The following is a 16189-nucleotide window of genomic DNA, read 5'->3' on the forward strand; positions in this document are numbered from 1 at the left end:
ATTGTATTGTAACGACCCTAGGTTTATAAGCGCGGAAATCGACACTGCCGTTCGAGCATGCTTTTGCGGCACAGTCGATAGCGCGCCGGACTTCGGGCTAGAAGGTCGAGGGTTCGAGACTGTTTCATTACAGTTTTGACCTGAAAGAAATTAACTTGCTACACAATTATTTTGAGGGGACTACTAATCACGCACATCAGTGCTGCCGCTGGTCCTCTTGAAGTGGAGATCTAGGTACAACAAAAGATATGTCGCCAGATTGTAGTCCTAAAACCCGGGAATTAGTTACCTTTGGTTCGTTCAACATCCCTATGCGAAAAAATGATGAATGGGGAAAGAATATGGTTTTGGAATAAACGCCGAAAATAAGGTTTGAGATAATAATAGAAGTCGGTTAACATGACCATTATGAAGCCGTTGTGCTTTTTTTTATTTTATTGCATAACTAAGTGACGTTTGCTAATGGAGATTGTCGCAGAACAGAACGTATAAAAATATCCTAAACCTGTGTTTACCACATTATTTTCAGCGTTTATCCCAAAAAGCCCTTAATTTCCCCAATAGGCTTTGTCCAAGCGAACCATGGAGTTAGTGCCTACAAAAATACGCCATTACTATTGCCCTACGGTAAACTGGTCGGTGTGTTCCAAAACCGTCGATTGCGTCATTCTTCAGGGAAGTCTATGACTTTACGGCAGTGTTGACATCGTCCTTCGACTGTAGTTCAGCATGAAGTAGCTAAATTTACATCAAACGTTTGATTCAAATGAGCTTATTTGATCTATTTCGTGGATTTTTTTGGGTACCTGGAGGAGGCCATGATCGTGGTGAGGGCCGAAGGTGAGATACCTAAAGCCAGCTAGCTTCAGGCTGGTTTACTAGCTAACTAGATAGCATAAATGGCGTTGCATAACTTGCTTCATAATTAGTGTCTTGAAGCCAATTAAACCACCGCTGTAACTAGTATAGCTGACTAGCTATATGTTTGGCTAGGTATTTAGTGTTACGTATTTCATTTGCTTGTCTTCTACCACGAAAGAAGTATTGGATTTGACATAACTTGAAACGTGTCATTTGCTCCAGAGACCAGGAGGTGGGGCTGAAGTGTAGGTTAAATGGTACTTTCTTGTACAAGCACTGCTGCTTAGATGCAGTGACATGTCTTTAAAGTTTCTCCTGGCTCACTTTTCCTAATCTTGCTCAGGGACCCCTTCTTCGATGGCATGACCCATGACGATGATGATGACGAAGAGGAGGATGGACTCTACTTTGATGGTTCCCAGGGTGGTGGTGGCCAGCAGGACCTGTTTGATAATCAGTGGAGGTTTGGGTTCAGCATGGGCCCAAACGGAGTGAGGATCCAGGAGCCTGAGATGTTTGGCCAGTTCTTCAGAGAGATGGAAATCTTATCACAGCTAGGGCGATACGATGGTCAGTTTGGTAGGAGCAGTCATCCTTGGCCTGGTCTCAATATTTTTTTTGGTATGACACAAAACCAAGACAACCCTCAGACATACCTCTAACAAGTTGATATTGACAGGGGGATGCTGATTCTGTGTAGTGTGAATGAAATTCCCTGGTTAAAAAATATATGGTTATAGATGAGCCATGTAGTTACTTCTGGTTTAGTTATTTAACTAAGAAATATGTGTTCACTAATGTTTGCCAATTGCCATAACCAACTGAGCATCATCTCTGTAATAGACTGGTCTAATAACACTATTACGCCAATTACTTTTTAATATTCTAAACACTATCAATCTCTGTGACCTTTCCCTCATTCCAGGTGTTCCCAGTATTGAGGCGCCCCTTTCCCAGGACAGGTCAGAGAAAGGTGGGGGAGGATCCAGTAGTGGAAACTCCTTGAGGGACTTCATGTTGAAAGGCCCCAATGACTGCCCATGCGGGTCGACTGGGCTACCATCAGGACCATCAGGAGAGCCCAGGGTCGATAAGAACCCTCCATCTGGTGGCCCATGTTTCCCCAACGCACCCTTTTCTAAGGTATAGGAGAGATCTATCCCAGTCATCATTCTCAAATTACAATATAGTACATTCTGAATAATAATTTTATGAGCTACACATCCTACAGGTGGTTACTTTTTGTGTACAGTTTATTCTCTTCATTAATCATGTCCTTTGATTATTTTTTATTTTCTCCAGTTCAATGATATTTGGAGAGGAAGGCTACAAAGGGGTCAAAAGCAGGAGCCAAAAGCAGACAGAGGTATGGGCATGTTATTGTCAAACGGCCAAGTTATTTGGATTTAGACGCAAGGTCCTGTAAAATCAAATTTTATTTGTCACGTGTGGCGAATACAACAGGTTGACCTTACCGACTCTCTTCTCTGTATACATCAATGATGTTGCTCTTGCTACTGGTGATTCTCTGATACACCTCTACGCAGACGACACCATTCTGTATACTTCTGGCCCCTCTTTGGACACTGTGTTAACTAACCTCCAGACGAGCTTCAATGCCATTTACAACTCTCCTTCCGTGGCCTCCAACTGCTCTTAAACGCAAGTAAAACGAAATGCATGCTATTCAACCGATCACTGCCCGCACCTGCTCGCCCGTCCAGCATCACTATTCTGGACGGCTCTGACTTAGAATACGTGGACAACTACAAATACCTAGGCGTCTGGTTACTGTAAACTCTCCTTCCAGACTCACATTAAGCATCTCCAATCCAAAATGAAATCTAGAATCGGCTTCCTATATCGCAACAAAGCATCCTTCACTCATGCTGCCAAACATACCCTCGTAAAACTGACCATCCTACCGATCCTCGACTTAGGTGATGTCATCTATAAAATAGCCTCCAACACTCTACTCAACACACTGGATGCAGTCTATCACAGTGCCACCCGTTTTGTCACCAAAGCCCCATACACTATCCACCATTGCGACCTGTACGCTCTCGTTGGTTGGCCCTCGCTTCATACTCGTCGCCAAACCCACTGGCTACAGGTTATCTACAAGTCTCTGCTAGGTAAAGCCCCGCCTTATCTCGGCTCACTGGTCACCATAGCAGCACCCACTCGTAGCACGCACTCCAGCAGGTATATCTCACTGGTCACCCCCAAAGCCAATTCCTCCTTTGGTCGTCTTTCCTTCCAGTTCTCTGCTGTCAATGACTGGAACGAACTGCAAAAATATCTGAAGCTGGAAACACTTATCTCCCTCACTAGCTTTAAGGACCAGCTGTCAGAGCAGCTCACAGATCACTGCACCTGTACATAGCCCATCTATAATTTAGCCCAAACAACTACCTCTTCCCCTACTGTATTTATTTATTTATTTTGCTCCTTTGCATCCCATTATTTATATTTCTACTTTGCACATTCTTCCACTGAAAATCTACCATTCCAGTGTTTTACTTGCTATATTGTATTTACCTCGCCAACATGGCCTTTTTTTTGCCTTTACCTCCCTTATCTCAGCTTATTTGCTCACATTGTATATAGACTTATTTTTCTACTGTATTATTGACTGTATGTTTTGTTTATTCCATGTGTAACTCTGTGTTGTATGTGTCGAATTGGGATGCTTTATCTTGGCCAGGTCGCAGTTGCAAATGAGAACTTGTTCTCAACTAGCCTATCTGGTTAAATAATGGTGAAATTAAAATAAAAAATGCTTATTTACAAGCCCTTAACCAACAATGCAGTTAAGAAAATAAATAAATAAACTAAAGTAACACAGTAAAATACCAATAATGAGGCTATATACAGGGGGTACCGATACCGAGTCAATGTGCGAGGCTACAGGTTAGTCGATGCAATTTGTACGTGTAGGTAGGGGTAAAGTAACTATGCATAGATAATGAACTGCGAGTAGCAGCAGTGTAAAAACAAAAGGGGTGGGTGTCAATGCAAATAGTCCGGGTGTCCATTTGATTAATTGTTCAGCAGTCTTACGGCTTCGGGGTAGAAGCTGTTAAGGAGCCTTTTGGACCAAGACTTGGCGTTCTGGTACCGCTTGCTGTGCGGTAGCAGAGAAAATAGTCTATGACTTGGGTGACTGGAGTCTTTGACAAATTTTTGGACCTTCCTCTGACACCACCTAGTATATACAGTTGAAGTCGGAAGTTTACATAAACTTAGTTTGGAGTCATTAAAACTCATTTTTCAACCACTCCACAAATTTCTTGTTAACAAACTATAGTTTTGGCAAGTCGGTTAGGACATCTACTTTGTGCATGACACAAGTCATTTTCCAACAATTGTAGACCGAGTGAATTATAAGTGAAATAATCTGTCTATCACAATTCCAGTGCGTCAGAAGTTTACATAGACTTTACATACGGAAGTTGACTGTGCCTTTAAACAACTTGGAAAATTCCAGATTATGTCATGTCTTTAGAAGCTTCTGATTGACTCAAATTATGTCAATTAGCCTATTGGAGGTGTACTTCAAGGCCTACCTTCAAACTCAGTGCCTCTTTACTTGACATCATCGGGAAATCAAAAGAAATCAGCCAAGACCTCAGAAAAAAAATTTGTAGACCTCCACAAGTCTGGTTCATCCTTGGGAGCAATTTCCAAATGTCTGAAGGTACCACGTTCATCTGTACAAACAATAGTACGCAAGTATAAACACCATGGGACCACGCAGACAGCATACTGCTCAGGAAGGAGACACTTTCTGTCTCCTAGAGATGAACGTACTTTGGTGCGAAAAGTGCAAATCAATCCCAGAACAACAGCAAAGGACCTTGTGAAGATGCTGGAGGAAACGGGTACAAAAGTATCTACAGTGGGGAGAACAAGTATTTGAAACACTGCCGATTTTGCAGGTTTTCCTACTTACAAAGCATGTAGAGGTCTGTAATTTTTATCATAGGTACACTTCAACTGTGAGAGACGGAATCTAAAAATCCAGAAAATCACATTGTATGATTTTTAAGTAATTCATTTGCATTTTATTGCATGACATAAGTATTTGATCACCTACCAACCAGTAAGAATTCCGGCTCTCACAGACCTGTTCGTTTTTCTTTAAGAAGCCCTCCTGTTCTTCACTCATTACCTGTATTAACTGCACCTGTTTGAACTCGTTACCTGTATAAAAGACACCTGTCCACACACTCAATCAAACAGACTCCAACCTCTCCACACTGGCCAAGACCAGAGAGCTGTGTAAGGACATCAGGGATAAAATTGTAGACCTGCACAAGGCTGGGATGGGCTACAGGACAATAGGCAAGCAGCTTGGTGAGAAGGCAACAACTGTTGGCGCAATTATTAGAAAATGGAAGAAGTTCAAGATGACGGTCAATCACCCTCGGTCTGGGGCTCCATGCAAGATCTCACCTCGTGGGGCATCAATGATCATGAGGAAGGTGAGGGATCAGCCCAGAACTACACGGCAGGACCTGGTCAATGACCTGAAGAGAGCTGGGATCACAGTCTCAAAGAAAACCATTAGTAACACACTACGCCGTCATGGATTAAAATCCTGCAGCGCACGCAAGGTCCCCCTGCTCAAGCCAGCGCATGTCCAGGCCTGTCTGAAGTTTGCCAATGACCATCTGGATGATCCAGAGGAGGAATGGGAGAAGGTCATGTGGTCTGATGAGACAAAAATAGAGCTTTTTGGTCTAAACTCCACTCGCCGTGTTTGGAGGAAGAAGAAGGATGAGTACAACCCCAAGAACACCATCCCAACCGTGAAGCATGGAGGTGGAAACATCATTCTTTGGGGATGCTTTTCTGCAAAGGGGACAGGACAACTGCACCGTATTGAGGGGAGGATGGATGGGGCCATGTATCGTGAGATCTTGGCCAACAACCTCCTTCCCTCAGTAAGAGCATTGAAGATGGGTCGTGGCTGGGTCTTCCAGCATGACAACGACCCAAAACACACAGCCAGGGCAACTAAGGAGTGGCTCCGTAAGAAGCATCTCAAGGTCCTGGAGTGGCCTAGCCAGTCTCCAGACCTGAACCCAATAGAAAATCTTTGGAGGGAGCTGAAAGTCCGTATTGCCCAGCGACAGCCCCGAAACCTGAAGGATCTGGAGAAGGTCTGTATGGAGGAGTGGCCCAAAACCCTGCTGCAGTGTGTGCAAACCTGGTCAAGAACTACAGGAAACGTATGATCTCTGTAATTGCAAACAAAGGTTTCTGTACCAAATATTAAGTTCTGCTTTTCTGAAGTATCAAATACTTATGTCATGAAATAAAATGCAAATGAATTACTTAAAAATCATACAATATGATTTTCTGGATTTTTGTTTTAGATTCCGTCTCTCACAGTTGAAGTGTACCTATGATAAAAATTACAGACCTCTACATGCTTTGTAAGTAGGAAAACCTGCAAAATCGGCAGTGTTTCAAATACTTGTTCTCCCCACTGTATATCCACTGTAAAACGAGTGCTATATCAACATAACCTGAAAGGCCGCTCAGCAAGGAAGAAGCCACTGCTCCAAAACCGCCATAAAAAAGCCAGACTACGGTTTGCAACTGCACATGGGGACAAGGATTGTACTTTTTGGAGAAATGTCCTCTGGTCTGATGAAACAAAAATAGAACTGTTTGGCCATAATGACCATCTTTATGTTTGGAGGAAGAAGGGGGAGGCTTGCAAGCCGAATTACACCATCCCAATCATGAAGCACGGGGGGGGGGGCAGCATCATGTTGTGTGGGTGCTTTGCTGCGGGAGGGACTGGTGCACTTCACAAAATAGATTGCATCATGAGGGGAAATTATGTGGATATATTGAAGCAACATCTCAAGACATCAGTCAGGAGTTAAAGCTTGGTCGCAAATGGACAATGACCCCAAGCATACTTCCAAAGTTGTAGCAAAATGGCTTAAGGACAACAAAGTCAAGGTATTGGAGTGGCCATCACAAAGCCCTGACCTCAATCGCATAGAACATTTGTGGGCAGAACTGAAAAAGCGTGTGCGCGCAAGGAGGCCTACAAACCTGACTCAGTTACACCAGCTCTGTTTGGGTGAATTTTGGCTTATTCCTCCTAACTTTTTGTGGGAAGCTTGTGGAAGGCTACCCAAAACGTTTGACCCAAGTTAAACAATTTAAAGGCAATGTTACCAAATACTAATTGAGTGTATGTAAACTTCTGACCCACTGGGAATGTGATGAAAGAAATAAAAGCTGAAATAAATAATTCTCTCTACTATTATTCTGACATTTCACATTCATAAAATAAAGTGGTGATCCTAACTGACCTAAAACAGGGAATTGTTACTAGGATTAAATGTCAGGAATTGTGAAAAACTGAGTTTAAATGTATTTGGCTCAGGAGTATGTAAACTTCCGACTTCAACTGTAGGTCCTGGATGCCAGGAAGCTTGACCCCAGTGATGTACTGGGCTGTATGCACTACCCTCTATAGAGCCTTATGGTCGGGTGTCGAGCAGTTGCCATACCAGGCGGTGATGCAACCGGTCAGGATGCTCTCGATGGTGCAGCTGTAGAACTTTTTGAGGATCTGGGGACCCATGCCAAATCTTTTCAGTCTCCTGAGGGGGAAAAGGCGTTGTCGTGCCCTCTTCATGACTTTCTTGGTTAGTTTGGACCATGATAGTTCGTTGGTGATGTGGACACCAAGGAACTTGAAACTCTCGACCCGCTTCACTACAGCCCCGTCGATGTGAATGGGGGCGTGTTCAGCCCTCCTTTTCCTGTAGTCCATGATCATCTCCTTTGTCTTGCTCACGTTGAGGGAGAGGTAGTTGCCCTGGCACCACATTGCCAGATCTCTGACCTCCTCCCTAAAGGCTGTTTCATTGTTGTCGGTGATCAGGCCTTAACACCCTTGTCGTCAGCATACTTAATGATGGTGTTGGAGTCATGCTTGATCAAGCAGACGTTGGTGAACAGGGATTACAGGAGGGGACTAAGCACGCACCCCTGAGGGGCCCCCGTGGCAGATGTGTTGTTGCCCATCCTTACGGGTGGCGGCCCGTCAGGAAGTCCAGGATGCAGTTGCAGAGGGAGGTGTTTAGTCCCAGGGTCCTTAGCTAAGTGATGGGCTTTGTGGGCACTATGGTGTTGGAACACTGAGCTGTAGTCAATGAACAGCATTCTCACATAGATGTTCCTTTTGTCTAGGTAGGAAAAGGGCAGTGGGATTGAGATTGTGTCATCTCCGGATCAGCTGGTGCTCTCATGCATGCTTCAGTGTTGCTTGCATCGAAGCGAGCATAAAAGGCGTTTAGCCTGTCTGGTAGGCTCGCGTCACTGGGCAGCTCGCGGCTGGGTTTACCTTTGTAGTCCGTAATAGTTTGCAAGCCCTGCCACATCCGACCAGTGTCAGAGCCTGGTGTGTTGGGATTCAATCTTAGTCCTGTATTGACGCTTTGCCTGTTTGATGGTTCGTTTGAGGGCATAGCGGGATTTCTTATAAGCGTCCAGATTAGTGTCCTGCTCCTTGAAAGTGCTTTAGGGTTGGGTTCTGGTATAACACTCATCATATTAGCAAATAGCAAACTTTTTAACACTGTAGTTTGATAAAGAAGCTGTAACAAAGGTAGATGATGAAAATATCCGACTTCTGCAGCCTTCTCTACAGTTACCTGTCTTGTTTTTTGTTCAATTTCCCAAACACCATCTCCTCAGATCTGGACTCGCAAGTGTCCCTTGGAGGGCTCGATCAGATTCTAGCGCCACCTGCTGGGTCTTCCACTCAGCCAAAGATGCGCTCTTACTTCCAGTCGGTCACTGTCACCAAAGTGGTGAAGCCTGATGGGGTAAGAGATACAGTTCACCTCGCAATGGTAGACAATAGAAATATGCATACTTATTTTTTAATGTTGTATCTTGGTCTACAGTAAAGTGCTCCCTGTATTTTCCAAGATGGTCAACATGGAGGCACTCCATTTCTGCGTCCCTATAGGCCCTGGTCAAAAGTAATGCACTACATAGGGAATAGGGTGCCATTTGGGATGCACACCATGTTCAATCCACACCATGTTCAATCCACTGTTTAGAACCATGCAAAGTTATAGAACCCTTATTGAGTTTCCATGACAGTCTTGGATGTTCTGTTTTGTATGTGTTTTGTTTAGAGTGTTGAGGAGAGGCGCACAGTCCAAGATGGCCAGGGGAACGAGGAAACCACAGTGACTTATATAGGGGGGCGCGAGGGGGTACAGGATCAAGCCGGACCGCTCTTACCACCAGGTCAGTGTCCTCCAGTAGGGTTTATGTTTCTAGTCACCAAACTGATGCCCCGTTTACTGTATCATATCATAATATGTCATTTAGCAGATGCAGAAATGGTATATCATATTCAATTACATAGACCTATGATTTGACACAATTGTATGTGAAAATACCTTGACACTGAGAACCTTACATGGTCAAGGTTGGAAGCCATGTATTTATCACTGAATATGGGGGAAAACTGTATATTGTGATGATACGTAAAATGCCTTATCAACCTCCAACAGAACGTTGTGCAACGGACTTAACAGTATATTAAAACACGTTTTTCCCCCCAGGTGGCACACACCCCTTTTCGGAAATGCACGATGATCTTTCCTTGTTTTCAAAATTCTTTGGAGGCAGGAGGTGAACCTATTGATTGGAAGCTCGGAAGAAGAATAAATGTCAAATCATTTCTAGACATTATTTCACTGTATGGCATTGTGGTATAGTAATGTTTAGGGTTGGGTTATATTTTCAGTAAGGATTTAATGAAGCCTGTTTATTGTCTCTCTCTTAACTATAGTTAGGCTGGATAAACTAAGCTTGGTCCCAGATCTGTTTGTGCTCTTGCCAACTCCATTGCCAAGCCAAAAATGACTTGGCATGACAAGGAGTTGGCATGATGTTACAACAGACTGGCACTCAGGCTAGAATAAAAAAAACTGAGTATTTCTGTACAGTAAAACGTGTAGCATGGCAGTGTGATTCTTAATTGACCAATACCCACTAAGAGAGCTAGGTAGAAAATATTATGAACAAAATTGAAGAGTCAAATAACCCTTTTGTGAATAGTTTGCAGAAACAGCTCAACCTAAATCAAGCATAAGAAAATTCTGACTTGTCAATATGCATATTTTATTTTTGTGAAGTCCTTTTCAAATTCTGCAATGTGAATTTATGACTGAACAATAGAGGCGTAATATATTTACACCTAGTGTTTTTTATAAAATTGTGATGCTTGTTTAAATCTGTTGAAAAACGACCTGTCGGGGGCCCTGGTCAAAAGTAGTGCACTATTTAGGGAATAGGGTGTCATATGGGACGCAGAACTCACATGAGGACCTCTAACCCTTTTGCCTCAATTTGGGTCACACTACTCAGAAGCATTTGCATTTTTTGTAGATCACACAATTTTTTTTGTTGCCATTTCTATGAAGTAAGATTAAAAAGAACTAGGCTCTTATAACAATGAAATGGTATTTCCAGAAAACAAGCGTAACTTGTACCTTTTTGTTGTTGCCTGAGGACAAACTGAAGTAATTTTGAAGGGTGTTGACCAGTTTTCAACAAAAGCATTGCTACATGTACTCTGTAATATGGGTTAACTTTAATGTGATCTTCATGATGACATCTGCTACCACATTTTTGCTTTGCAAAAGACACACAATCTGATGTATGTTTTTGCCAGATACTTCTGTAGGTGTGGTGTTAATGGCCTGCTAAACAACAGTCCAAGGCTTCTAAATTTAAAATGTACTTCATGTCATACACTTATTTCTTGAGACGCAAGAGAGCTCGTAAGCTAGTATGTCTGTTTAGAAAATATAGGATGGTCATCTTATTGATGATGGAGGATTATCATCATTTAGCTAAATGCTCACCTCTGACCTAATCTGTTCCATTATATGGTCAGAGACGCAACTGGTTTAAGAAATAAAAAATGTAAAAATGCAGTTTGTTTCTGACCTCGTGCTTGGCTACAGTAGTGTCAATTGTCTTACTGCAAGTAACTTATCTAGCATAGTTGCAGACTATTTGCTAGATTCTCCTACTCCCAGCCTAACTCCTACTCCTACTTATTGTGTTCATAGAGGGGACATATTGAATGGACAAGCTGAGATATCTGAACAGAGCCTCTGCAGACAGACGGAGGCATACTCAGCCGGTTTAACCACAGATTACCAGTCTAGAGTTAGTTGTAATTATTTTTGCTTTAACACAGAACCACCAGGACAGGAGACAATCGTTGACCTAAGAGGGTGATATGATAGAGAACAATTGGGGGAATTGATTTAGTTGGGACAGTTTGGGACAGATGGGGATGGAGGTACTGAAGGGAAGGCTGAGGGTGAGGAATATGCTGTTTAGGGAGTTAATGGCTGAGACCGTGGCTATGTTCGTCCTTATGGTGAGTACTTCATCAAAAATGTCTTCGTATTGTTATCAATGATCAAGGGTTGTTACTGTTTTATGCATTCTTAAATCTCATGAATTTGTTTATTCTGTGTTTGAATGTGCTTGGAAGCAAAAACTACCTCACCACAATTGAGGAACATTTTCAAAATGCTCTAGAATAGCTGTTCCTCAAGAATCCATTGACCATTCAAAGATTTGTTTTGACAAGGTCAAGACTTGAGTTGGAATCAGATCCAGAAACGTGGAACTGAACAGAGCAACCCTGGGTTAAAACGGAATGTTCTAGAACGTACTCTTCTATCACCTCCTCCATTGCAAGGGACTTGCCTAGTTAAACAAAGGTTCAATTAAAACAAAAAGTCTACGTGCTGCTTTTAGTTCTCGCCAACCCTGTTGCAATTTCCGTATTTTTGTCTTCCATCGTTATTCCTTTATCAGTGTCTTTTGAAGACGTTTGGCAAGCATGCATGGTGACTACTAAGTTGACCTTGATCTCTCTTCCCCATTTCTCGTCCACCCTTCCTCCTCTCTCCCTACTCCGTACCTCCTTCCTCGATCTCTCCCTCAGATGTTTGGCTGTGCGGCGATGGCCCAGGTGAAGTTGACTCGAGGGGCCAAGGGTGAGTACCTCTCTGTCAATATGGCCTTCTCAGTGGGTGTCATGAGTGCCATGTACATTGCCAGGGGCGTCTCTGGTAAGTGGTAATTCAAGACAACTACCGGTAGCCTCATAAATACACTGCTGAAATGACAGTTGTCTTAGATATTTCTAACTCTCTTTCTTGGTTTTCCTCTCTCAGTCCATCTATCCAGATGCTATTATGGACTACAGCGGTGGCGTCCTGACTGTGTACGGCCCAAATGAAACAGCCCCCATCTTTGCTACCTACCCATCCGACTACCTTTCTTTATGGGGCAGCTTCTTTGACCAGGTAGGAGGGAAAATAATCAGTGCATACAGTAATGCGTTCTTGAGGATTGTGGGTATTGTACAAGGAGATTTTGAGGAGATTTTACAGATGTAGGATCTTAATTTGACCAGTATTGTACCAAAAAAATTATCCTGCAGCAACACGATTTGAATGTTCAGTCCATGTTGTTTTATTGGTGGTTAGGTTATTCGTTGACCAAAAGTAGGCTAAATGAAAAGTGCAATACTGTTAATATAACCGTGTGTTATTGCGTGTTTTCAGTTAATTCATGTCAATCATGACGCTCATCTGCATTTCCTGTGGTTCAGGAAAATTCTCAGCAACAGAAGTGATCAAATTAAGATCCTACATCTGCACGTCTAACTTCATCACTAATCCTTTACACTGTACATGCTTTTAGTTTTCTATGTTATGTCTTGTTGTATCTACCATTCCTTCCCCACGCAGTTAGTTCCCTCTCAGGAAATAAAACCTATTTCAAAATGTAATTGAACTTGTAGTTCACAAAAGCTAATCCATACCTTTCTGTTGTTTCCTTCAGATGGTGGACACAGGTATGATCATGATGTGCTTCCTGTCCCTGGATGACCGGCGGAATAAGCCTGCCCCCGCTGACCTGGTGCCCCCCCTCACCACCGTGGTTCTCATGGGGATCTCCCTGTCCATGTCTTCAAACTGTGGGGGAGGGATCAACCCTGCCCGGGACCTGGGGCCACGCCTCCTCACTCTGACCGCAGGATGGGGTAGAGGTCTTCACGTGAGTAATCTCGGCAACCCAGAACCAAAATCTCATGTCAGCCTCTCGATTAAGTAACACATTTATGTACGTCTGTCCACAAGAGATTACACATGAGTGTCTTTGGGGAGTGAGATGGAGATGTAGTGAGACATATTTAGATAATGCAACATTAGATCAAGGGACTCACATGGAGGTTCAGCACATCTTACGTGCAAATACATTTGACATATAATATACATACTATGTGCACAGTCTAGAGCGCAACATAACAATGAAAAACCTCCCTAATCTGCACTAACTAACCTCTCTCTCACCCTACAGGTGCTATAACTACTGGTTTTGGGTCCCCATCGTGGCCCCAATGGTGGGGGCAGTGCTCGGCTCTGGGCTCTACCTGGTCTTCGTCCAATGGCACTGAGATAAATGAAACCAATGACTTGCAGTTCAAGACAATGGATAAAAAGCTGGAAATCATCAAAAAGAACAATGCTGTAGAGAAGGCCCACAAGTTCTAGTTGGCATAACCTTGTCCCCAGGCTCAATTGCTACACAGAGAGAGTGCCGGCTGGGTGGATGCGATTATAGTTGGTGGTACAGATGAAGGAAATACTCGTTTTATCTATTCTTTAGCCTTTTTATGAGCAAAGTAACCATCTGAATAAATGAAATGGTGTTCAGAATATTAGATACATTTCCTTTGGTGTTGATAGAAGGGTACTGTGGGACTTCATACAATATTTGGAAAAATAATGAAAAGGACATGCAATGAACTTGTAACAGACTGCTTTATGACGTTCTCTATCAACTATACAGAGCCATATATTTACAGAAATATGGATCTTGAGCAATCTATAGATCACTTCATTCCATTTAACGATACTGTTGATTACAACAACAAAAGAACACCCCTCACCTTTCTGCATTGATGAACTATAGAGCTGGCAACCGGCACTAATGAGATGTCGTACAGGGGTCGGTTCACAAATAGAGTACATTTTGTGTAGTGTTAACTTGGTAAATAAAAATCATCTAATTTTAACATTGTCATAAAGAGCACATGTTCAACTTCATTAAAAAAAAACGTTTTCCCACCAAGAAAAATAAATAATATAGTAAGTGCCATTAATGTAACAGTGTTGAGGTTTTTAGCCATAAATCCCCTTGTGACAGGGGGAATGGAAGCTTGTGTGCAACAGGGAGGGGCAATTGAATTCAAGCTTCACAAAATATTTGTGATTGTTAAAACATTTCTAGCCCATCTATGGGTAACAGTTTTGACTTGTTATGTGTGACATGCTCAGTTTTTCACCACAAAACACCAGAAATGGCAAAGAGTAGAACCAGCTCACCTGCTTTTAAACTAATTTGAGTATTTGTAGACTTGTTTACGTGCTGCTGTGCGTTTTGTTGCTAACCTTACTTTGCTACCTGCCAACTTTACGGTTTTTACTTTTTAATTACCATTTATATTTTGTTTTTCCCTCGCTCGACTTTTTTCATTCAACTTTTTCACTCCGGACGCTTTATCTGGACGTGGTTCGTCAGGACCTCCACCAGCCGAAACTAAGTAGTAACATTAACATGATGCCTTCTAATTGCAGTCGCTGTACTCATAATATACAGGAGAACGATCGCCTTACGGCGAGGATAGTCTTGCTGCAAGCCCAGCTTCAGACGCAATCGTTAGGCAAGGTTAAGCAGCGAGTCAGAGGCCGAGTCTTCTCTGGTCTCTACTCCTCCCGTTACGGGGTCTGAGACGCCGAAGCCTCCCACCATTAGCTCTGACATATTGAAAACCCTAGTCATTGGCGACTCCATTACCCGCACTATTAGACTTAAAACGAATCATCCAGCGATCATGCACTGTTTACCAGGGGGCAGGGCTACCGACGGTAAGGCTAATCTGAAGATGGTGCTGGCTAAAACTGGGGAGTAAAGGGATATTGTTATTCACGTTGGCACCAACGATGTTAGGATGAAACAGTCAGAGGTCCCCTTGCGCAACATAGCTTCAGCGTGTAAATCAGCTAGAAAAATGTGTCGGCATCGAGTAATTGTCTATGGCCCCCTCCCAGTCAGTGTTGCCAACTTCTCAGTAAGGAGAGTAGCTATTGGCTGTCCTAAAAGTCACTAGAAGTCGTTAAATGACATCATCACCTAATTTGCATAATTGGCCATGTGCATGTAATTGTGATGGATGCTGTAGGAGAGAGGAATAACGTCGTGGGAGAGACAAAAAGTAAGTAAAAAAACACCCTAAATATGTTTAGAACTACAAATGAACTTTCTTCTGTCGATTCTTGTTTTTTTTATGTCACAATTCCAACCCTCCTCCTTTATCTGGGCTTGGGACTGGCAAAAGTGACCAAAAAGAGACACTCTGGCGGAGTTACTTAGTTTTTGATAAAACATTTTGTTTTATAATTTTGTTTTGTTTTTAAGTTTAGTTTTCTTAATTTGGTGGTTTTTAACCTTATGGTCCACTTAGGAGCCCACAAGTCACAGTAAAACATGAACATTTTTAACCATAACATTTTTTTTACAATCTAAATGGACCAAAAAGAGACAATAGAAAAACACTGTCAATGGCAATGTGAGAAAATTATGGTAACTAGTCTGGACCTAATTCAGGTTATTTTATTTGATGTAAACCAGGGTGGGATCAGCCAGCGGCGGCTTCCCGCATGCGCGATTCATTTGCAGTCTTGAGTTTGTGACGGATTAATCAATTCTAAACTGGAAATACCTGACTTTAGCTAATGTTCCTCTTCAACCAACTGTAAAATAAAGACTTTTTGACCTGTGGTGCCGACCAATTCTAACTACTATAGACCAGAGCACTATGGGACACAGACTAGGTGCAGGCCACCTCTGACTGCAGCTGGGAGGGACAGCTGCGCGAGGACTGGGCCGCCTGTGAGGCCCACGGCAACATACGCTGCTCGTTGAGAAGAGTAAGAACAATACGTGCTTTCACGTCAGAGTCTCCAATAACACCAGAAAAAGTCGCTAGATTTGTCACTAGTCTCTTTTTTGAAAATGTGTCGCTAGAGGGGTCTGAATACTCGCCAAATATAACGACAAAGTCGCTAAATTGGCAACACTGCTCCCAGTTAGGGGGAGTGATGAGCTCTACAGCAGAGTCTCACATCTCAATCGCTGGTTGAAACTGTTTTATGCCACCTCCCAAAAGATA

General features: G+C 42.8%; 1 protein-coding gene and 1 pseudogene across 3 annotated transcripts; both read left to right on the forward strand.

Annotated features, from left to right (window-relative positions):
* The first annotated feature begins 629 nt into the window (after positions 1–629).
* On the forward strand, positions 630–10857 carry hax1 (HCLS1 associated protein X-1). Of its 3 annotated transcripts, none has more exons than XM_038966155.1 (7): positions 630–840; positions 1205–1482; positions 1787–2004; positions 2164–2227; positions 8596–8726; positions 9045–9159; positions 9480–10857. In XM_038966155.1, exons 1-7 carry the CDS (start codon positions 767–769, stop codon positions 9551–9553), a joined length of 954 nt encoding a protein of 317 aa, XP_038822083.1. In that variant the 5' UTR covers positions 630–766; the 3' UTR covers positions 9554–10857. The 3 variants fall into 3 exon arrangements, with proteins under 3 accessions (XP_038822083.1, XP_038822084.1, XP_038822085.1); XM_038966156.1 differs by having other exon boundaries at positions 632–840; positions 1205–1440; XM_038966157.1 differs by having other exon boundaries at positions 639–840; positions 1205–1431.
* An 85-nt stretch (positions 10858–10942) lies between these two features.
* Positions 10943–14077, forward strand: LOC120022265 (annotated as a pseudogene).
* Positions 14078–16189: the final 2112 nt, after the last annotated feature.

This window comes from Salvelinus namaycush, chromosome 27, assembly GCF_016432855.1.
Source record: "Salvelinus namaycush isolate Seneca chromosome 27, SaNama_1.0, whole genome shotgun sequence".
NCBI lineage: Eukaryota > Metazoa > Chordata > Actinopteri > Salmoniformes > Salmonidae > Salvelinus > Salvelinus namaycush.